At 41.2% G+C, this 9152-nt stretch overlaps 1 protein-coding gene across 1 annotated transcript in view; it reads right to left on the bottom strand.

Annotated features, from left to right (window-relative positions):
- The window catches only part of LOC109931670 (transmembrane protein 164), a 228283-nt gene extending 219605 nt beyond the window's left edge, over positions 1-8678 (bottom strand). Inside the window, exon 1 of the mRNA XM_020530940.2 lies at positions 8016-8678. Within this exon, the coding sequence (XP_020386529.1) occupies positions 8016-8438 (423 nt within the window). The 5' untranslated portion in view covers positions 8439-8678. The remainder of the gene's footprint in view (positions 1-8015) is intronic.
- Between the last annotated feature and the right edge of the window lie 474 nt (positions 8679-9152).

The raw sequence follows: 9152 nt of genomic DNA, 5'->3' as shown, positions 1-9152 counted from the left end.
AAGGCCAGACCAGATAAAGGTGAGAGGTTTCCCTCCCCAAATATGGTATCAGTGCACCAGTTGAGTTTCAATGACAATTTAAGCTTCATGGGCACCTTACTGGCAAGTTTCATTGAAATGAATTCAAACAGTCGAACTGCCAAGATAGAACTCGAACTCATATGCTGAAGGTTTACTCTGGAGGGAAGAAAAATCTAATCATTATAAAGAACTGGAGCTTTAAAAAAAAAAAACCATAACAATCTCAGTTCATAAAACCTATCTATCTAACAGCTACTTAACAATCTGGAAATTTTCCCAGATATGTTCTGTCCACACAGAGGAAGACACAAACCTCACTAATCAGTCTACCCTCAAAGTGGTGGAAGAGGTCATCAACAGTGCTACTAAACAGCACAGGCAAAGGAATAACCTGCCCAGTGAGGCAGAGTTTGGGTTCCGCCAAGCCCTTCAGCTCCTAACCTCATTACAACTTTGGTTCAAATACGGACAAAACAGCTGAATTCCAGAGGGGAAAGGAGAGTGACAGTCCTTAACATCAAGGCTACATTTGACAGAGTATGGCATCGAGCTGCTCTAGCAAACAGAAACCACGGAAATCAGGGGAAGAAACACTCTACCAGTTAGAATCTTACAAAAGGAAGATAGTTGTATCTCTAACCAAGGATATCGCTGCAGAACTTCCTCAGGGTAGCATCCTAGGCCCAAACATCTTCAGCTGCTTCATCAATGACCTTCCTTCCATCCATCATGTGGTTAGAAAAGGTTTGCTGATTATTGCAAAATGCTCAGCACCATTCATGACTCCCCAAATACTGAAACCATCTGTGTTTCCTAAGAAGCAAGACCTGGTCAAGAACAGATCAGAGGTGAGGAATTCTGTTGCGAGTAATCTGCTTCATGTCTCAGCATTGCATGTCACCATCTACAAGTCACAACTCAGGAATGTGATGCAATGCTCATTACATGGCTGGACATTGGAGCTGCAACAACACACAAACCTTGACATCATCCAGAATAAAGAAATTCACTTCACTGGCACCTCATCTACTACATACAACATGTACTCCCTACATGACTGTCACACAATGATAGTAGTGTTTACCATCTACAAGATACACTGCAATAACTCACCAAACCTCCTTTGACAGCATCTCGGAAACCTGCTACCTCAGCTATCTAGAACAGCAACAGCAACAGATACTGGACATGCAAGTTCCACGCTGAATCACATACCATCCTGACTTGGAAACATATCAATTTCTTCACTGTGGCTGGGTCAAAACCCGGAACTCTCTTCATAACAGCACCTTAGGTGCTCATACACCCCAAGGACTGCAGTGGTTCAAGAAGACAATTTATTGTCACCTTCTCCAGAGCAATTAGGGATGTGTAATAAATGCTGGCAAGTCAATGATACCCACATCCTAGGAACCAAATTATTTTTTATTTAGTTATATATATGCGCTATGTTATTTAAATACCAAGATTAAGTGAAGAGCTAAGTCTTTTATTGGCCATGTGATAGATTGCTCATAACTGCATGAGGGTGAAATTAATTAATAAAGTGATATTCAAAAAATAATATATTTTAGAGCTGATTTTGAACTAGTAGCATGAGAGCTTTGGTATGTGTGCATGAGGGGAAGGCGGGGGTGGGGGGGTGTTGTTTAATGAACAACGTGTCAGGCTTTCTGGAGCCTTGAAAACTGATAGGAGAGACAAGTTTCCTGAAACAAGAATGTAAATTTGCTTGCATTGTCAGAGTTTTACACTCAGACAAAGTCATTGTTGAGGAGCATTTGATAGGTGGAAAGCTTTGGTTTCTGTTCACAGAAGTTTCATTGGATTTAAGAAACAGTTTCACTTGGCAAAAAAAAAAAAAGAGTTAGTTTAGATCAATAAGGAGAAAGTTTACCTCAGGGTAAGTTTGAAAGTTCCAGACCAGAAGTGTTTGGTTAGAACCTTAAAGTCATTATTTGAAGTTGAGAACATCTCAGCTTTAATTATTCACACAACTGAGAAGTGATAATCAAACTCTCAAGGGTGAGAATTGAAAGCAACTGTTAAGTCAAACCTATAAATGTGACAGTGAAGGGTATCTCTGGTGCGTTCAAGTACTGTAAAATGATGGTGTTGGAATATATCAGATTATATTTTTGCTGCATTTCAAATTGTTCAAATTCTGTTATATGTAAATAGCTTAGTTTATTTTATCTTTATCTCTTTTACATTATAAACTGTTTTATTGTTAAAACCAAATCTGCAGCAATTGCGAGCTTATGTTTCAATGAAAGATCATTTCATTAAACTTTTAAAAAATATGATCCATCAAGACAGATCTCAGCCTGGAATTTCATTTGTCCAGTAACAACATCAACAGGGATCATAACATATAACATTCATGTTTCTTTCACATTTAATATGAAAGAGTACATGCAAGTCTATTGTACATGCACGTTGTGAATTGACGATTCAGTATTTATTTAATAGCACTCAGTAGCTATTCCTACAATCCAGTTTCTCCTTCATTCTGTGCATTGCAATAAAACTTAATTCTACATGCTTTCAAAACTTAGTGTTCCAACATTCTATGTGACTCATGTTTAGACAACATTTGCTTAATAATCATCAGTGTGCAAAGAATTACACAGACAACTAATTTAGGATATGATAATGACACTTCTACCACAATATAAAAATGTTTGAAAGATGTAAGGGAGAAAGATCTCAAACTTTTATCCCTGTGTAGACCCTAATGTTCACAAGTGCACATAATGAACCTATTCCCGTTCTGATAGGTGGAGTCTGAAGACGTTGGCCGAGGTAAATCTTCAACTGAAGCATCTTTCCATAACTGCACTGAGATACGTGTGATGTTGAAGCAGACAGGTCAGGGAAAACACAATACACTTAAAACTTGAAAGAGCAAGATGTGCTACCTCTGACCCATCTCCATTATTCAACAAAATCATGAACTTCGACTTCAACACAATTTTCCCAAAAATCTACGAAACACAATCTTAAATATACTCATCAAATGAATAGCCACAGCTTTAAAATTCATAATCTTCAAATGAAGAATTCCTCCTCATCTCAGCGCTAAGTGGCCAATTCCCTATCTGGAGACCATGACCCCATGTTCAGAAACTCTAGTGGCAGAAATAGCTTCCAAATCTCTACCCACCAAGCCCTCGCAATTCTTAATGAGATTACCCTTTATTGTACTAATTTCCAGAAAATATGGGCCCATTTTACTCAATCTCTCCTCAAAGTACAGCTTTCTCATCCTAGAAAACAATCTAATGATCCAGCATCACTGTGGGAATCAGTATTCATTGAACTTATGAACTCAGTAACTCATGCACTTCAGTTTTGGTGATCCCATGTATTCCCAAATAGATCGTGTTGCCATGGGATCAGTGCTCTCACAAACATCTTTGTTGTGCTCCATGAGAAACTTGTTTTCAACAGAATATGACCCGTTCTCCTATTCGTGCACCTAATTCCATTAAGTAGATGATACGTTTACCACATCTGAATCTGCAGTAACGTGCAAGGAAATTCTTTACATGTCTTTACGAGATGCTGAAAGTGCCCAATCTACTTCTAATTATCTTGGAAGGGTAAGGTACATCAAAAGTTTGAGTAACAGGTGAATCTAACTGTCTCACACACGACTACGCAGAACAATACACCTAACAGGGTGCTGGATTAATCAAAAAAGACATCTGCCCAGAATACAAATGAGTAATGTGGCTATTAGTTCAGCATGATGTTGGATACATGGACTGTACTTCAGAAAGACTCGCAGATTATACTGAAAACCAAAGTTCAGGATTCTCAAATTAGCCACGATCTCACTGAATGGCGAAGTAGACTCAATGGGCTGATCGGCTGACATCAGCTCCTACATCTTATGGTCTATCAGCAAATCACTTTGCCTGTTATGTAACAAGCCAGGTGCTGATTGTATCGAACCAATCCGAAGAGGCAAAACTCAAGTGTTCCAACATTAGATGTTATTCCACAATTGCATAATATTGCTAAATAATCCTGAGTGTGCAAATAATTACACTGACAACCAATCATGCTGACCCGGAGAGTGGTGTGCCTATGGAATTCTCTACCACAGGCGCAGTTGAGGTCAAAACATTGAAAAATAGCAAGAACTGCAAGATGCTGGAGTCAGAGTCAATACAGTACGGAGCTGAAGGAACACAGCAGGCCAGGCAACATCAAATGAGCAGGAAATTCTTCAGAAGGGTCCCAACCCGAAACGTTGACTTTCCTGCTCCTCTGGTGCCGCCTGACCTGCTGTGTTCCTCCAGCTTCACACTGTATTGAGGTCAAAACATTGAGTGTTTCAAAGAAGAAGGAGTGAGCTACAGTTTTTAAGCCTAAAGAATGCAAAGGGAATGGGAAGAAAATAGCAGAGTTGGATGATCAACCATAAACATATTGAATGGCAGAGCAGGTTTGGAGGGCCGAATGGCCTATTCCTGCTCCTATTTGCCATGTTTCTGTAATACATCGATCAGTTAGCCTGTTTTCTTTCTTCTTCCATTGATATGATCAGCGTGAAGTTACATTATCTTATCTGGCAGACCAATGCAAGCTTGAATGGTACTTGACTGTGGAGAGTTAGGAGGGGAAGCAGGTTAATGATAAAATTAGAGATTTTTGCTCCTGATAGGAACAGAGAGATGCTGGCACCTGTAACGTCACAGACGGTACTGCTTTCAGTATTATCATTTTGCTTTAAAGTCTATACCTAATTCACAATATACATGTCCAAGAGATATACAGAAATGAGACAGTACTATAATAAAACATTAACTTCTCTTGTATCTTGCTGATTGTCTGCTCAGACATCAACCAGGAATATTAACTCTCTCTCTTTCTCTCCCGTCTTTCCACAAATACCATCCTATTCTGCTCCGAATTTCAAGTTTTTTTTTATTTCAATTATTCCAATGTTCTCCTTAAAAAGAGTTTCTGAATGCCACAAGAAAAACAAACCTGCCACTTGGATTCGACTCCATCATAAGACTGATCACCCTATTACATATATCCTCCCTGAATTTCACCAGCTCCTTCCATGATGACTTTCCACTGTCTTATTCCACAACCTGATGAGAATATTGTTCAAACTCTAACCACCTTTGCCTTCTTCTCTTGTTCCATTGCAGCTAGAGTTGTCTTGGCCTTGTACTCAGAATCCCTACAGTGCACAGGAGCCATTTGGCCCATTGAGCCTGCACCACAGTATCCCACCAAACCCTTGCCTAATCTTGCATTTACCAATCCAACCCAGCTTGCCTGCACATCCCTGGCCAATCTAGATAACCTGCACATCTTTAGAGTGTGGGAGGAAACCAGGGCAACTGACAGAAACCCACGCAGAAACAGGGAGAATGTGCAAACTCCGCACAGACAGACACACAGTCACCCAAGGCTGGAATCGAACCGGGATCACTGGCGCTGTGAGGCAGCAGTGCTAACCAATATTTTTCTCTAAACCCTTTTACCTAGTACACTCTCACTCTCTTCGGACAACTTTAAATCCACACTTGATTACCTATCACATCTATTTCCCTCACCCCCACCCCCGACACATCACTGCTTCATATTAGGTTTTTTTTTCGATCTCTCTGAAGCACATAGGAATCTTTGTGTACAAAAGACATTGTCAAAGAGCAAATACTTACTGCTGGGTCAGTTCTTGCTCCTTCATTAAAAACGACAAATATGTAGCAATTAACAAATCAGACAAGTAGAGCATTTCTGCTGCGATTCATATATTGGTCTAATAGTGGGAGAGCAAGGAACTGTGTTTTAAGAATTTAGCAGATCTCAAAATGGTACCAGATCTAGCACATCAAATCAGTACTGGCAAAAATGATACTCCAGAATAGGCCAAAACTAACTTCTATATTCAGATGCCGTAGATATGCTTTGCTGTCAGGAGACACAGTGCTTGAGGAAATCAAGGCCCCACCTGTTGCGTCAGGCAATGCAAAAACCTCATATCGCTATTTTAAAAGTGACCAGGGGAATTCTTACCAATATCTATCCATCAACCAACATCACCCAAGAGAGGTTATTTGGCTATTATCATGTTTGTGGGATCCTGACGTGACCAAATAGACTCTCTTGTTTTCTACTTTAAAAAAGTAGAGAAGTTAATGAGTGTGGATGAACAAAGATTTAGGGGTCTGAATATAGAAATCTCTAAAAGCCAGGTTTAAAAAAAAAAGGCTGATGAAACATTAACCTTCCTTTCCTGAACAAAGAACAGTACAGCATAGGAACAGCCACTTCGGCCCATCAAGCCGGTTCCAACATGATGCCTTTCTAAACCACACGGCCCACATCCCTATATTGCCTGCCTATTTAGACATCTGTCAAGATGCCTCTCAAATGTTACTATTGCATCTGCCTCCACCACCTGCTCTGGCATCATTTTCCATGCACTTACCAACCTCCTACCGCCAAGTCTGTATACAAATGTCCCAAACATGGCCTAGAATTCTATACAGCTGCAACATCACTGCCAATTTTTATACTAAGCCCCAACAGATGAAGACAAGCATGCCACATGCCTTCTTGACCACCTTATCCACCTGTATTGTTACTTTCAGAGAACTATGGACCTATAGCCCCAGATCCCTCTGCAGTTTCTGCCATTTAGAATACTTCACTCTTGCATTAGACATTCCAAAAGAGTCTGTAGTATCTGGGTTAATAACTACATTCCAATAGCCAGACTGACGTCAGATGATATGAAACGGAGACCTGATGGAAGAAGGTTCCAGTGAAGCCCTGCTATACTCTAGTTTAATAGTTAAGAAACAATGACTAGTTTACAGTAATGTGCTGTCAATGCTGGTTGGTCCCAAGCTCTGAGAAGCTGTTAGCCGCACTTGAACAGGATGGAACTGAAGTTACGGCTTTACTGGGCTCATCACACTTACAGGAAGGCTAACATTAGCATTGGAATGGATACAGCACAGATTTGTCAGGATGCTGGAGGCTAAAACGAAAGGGTTAAATTAGTGTGCCCAGACTGTATTGATTAAGATTATTCAACATCATGGTGCCCAAATGCAGGCATTTACTTCACTGTCTGAGGGTTCATTGTAAATGATTCCTTTGACAATTTCTGCTCCCAATTGGTGGTTTGTCATTGTCCTTGAGAGTGGGAAGCCCAGTGAGGAGGCCGGATCCAAAGCTACTTCAGAGAACAGGAACCAAACCCTGGTGCTATTCTGAACCATAGGCTGGGTACCTAGCCAGGTTAAGTTAGTATTCACTTGTAGATAGAAGATTATATGGATCTAGTTGGAAGTACTTTAAGATAATAAAATTTTGATGGAGGAATAACTGTGTCTTATGGGAAAAATCAAGAACGAGAGAGAAAAACATGACAACTACAGAGGGTCATTATTAAACTGAGGTGATATCAAGAAGCATTCCCTCACACAAAGGGTAGGCCCCAATACCCTCTGCCCACCAAAAAAAAACTGATGAGTCCGGTTTAACTAAAAATGTCACCACTAAAATGGTAGATTCTGTAGGGATTACGAAGGTGAGTCAATGAGTTCAGGTATAGCTCAATCGTGGTTGGTGCAAATGACAGACCCAGCCTCAGTTGAATAGCCCATTCCTTTTGTATTGCCTGCAAAACATTTCAGGGAATCCTGGGGTTGTAACAGGTCCTATATAAATGAAACGCATTCATCCCGTGCCCATGGAATTCAGCCACCACTCGCTACATTGATTGGATGTCTGCACTTGACCAAAACTCCATTCAACAGCAGTTCCAATGTGACTTAATCATGGCGCTAATTTCCTTTAAAAGTCTAACTTGGACCCGAAATACGACTCATCTCCTTATTTTCGATTTGTTTTGATATACAAGTCGATTTTAATGAGTATGGCATAGGGGTGACTTTCACTTCATCCACACACAAAGCAAAACAATCCCTCCACAGGTGAAGGCAGCAATTTACCTGCAGCATGGTGACAACGTGACAGGGGTTCAACAAGTAAATTAAGGTCTTGGTGGCAAATTTGAAGCCAACTTCAATGCCAAAGATGAGGCACAGGGCGACTAAGAGTAGGTTCTTGCCCAGGCTATACTGCTTTTCTTGGCACACACTGCCCAGCTCTTGCTGTCTGATCTTGCGGTATGCCACAGCCATCTCCAGTAAGGAGATAGCCACAAAGACGACAGTCTCAACCCATCGCTGGCGGAGAGGCAGAAACGCCGCGCACTCGGGTCCGCCGTTACCAGCAAATTTGGGATCCACCCCTCCGTACGCCCAGTCCAGCAACATGCACACGTTGTAGCAATACATGCTCCTCTTCACGTCTCGGTCAGAGCAAACAGAAGACGGCGTAAAGACTAAAACATTGGTTTCTTGTCGGAACATGAACTTTGCAGGAGGCCTTTCTGTTTGAAGGTCCACGGAACGGAACAACCGTTCTCAGGTCCCAGATGGAGCTGAATTTCAAACGCCTCCTCTTCTCAATCGAGCTGGCTTCCTCCTTTTCTCCCCCCCTTTACTGTGCAATAAGCAGCATCCCTGCCAATTTCTAGCTCACTGGGTGCTTTGTGACAAAGTTGCTAAAGCGATTTCCCCTACACAGAAACGATAGCGGTGAGACGAGACTAAAACACGATTGGCTGCCACCTACTGAAATCCCACCCATTTAGGACATTGACAGATCACCCTCAGCCAGTCACATTTCAAGAGGCAAAACGTTTCATCCCACCCATCTTCGAGAAACGATTTTATTAGCTCTGACCACTGGGGTTCTGAAACACAAGAGGGACGAGAGGTAGTGATGTTGGTCTGATTGGGGTGTTCCCAGTGTAAAGAAACGTTTTTATGAAGGCTTTATTTTTGTTTAGCACAGAGTAAAGGCGAAGAGAGCAGGAATGAGGTAGGGAAATTAGGGTTATTTTGCTAAATGTCCTCATTTCCTCTTAGGCCAAATATAACTGAACGAGTCACTTAACCAGAACCTGGATGTGGTTTCTATTTGCTGAACTGCCAGCGCATTCCTCCACCCTCCCAGCCCCCTCAAAAGAACTGTTATTTTATACTTAATTTTATTTCAGGTAGACGGACCGTGTAGAATAA

This window comes from Rhincodon typus, chromosome 14 (genome assembly GCF_021869965.1).
Source record: "Rhincodon typus isolate 14 chromosome 14, sRhiTyp1.1, whole genome shotgun sequence".
Classification (NCBI taxonomy): domain Eukaryota; kingdom Metazoa; phylum Chordata; class Chondrichthyes; order Orectolobiformes; family Rhincodontidae; genus Rhincodon; species Rhincodon typus.
Note: the sequence above shows the minus strand (reverse complement) of the source record. Positions and strands in the feature narration are given on the sequence as shown.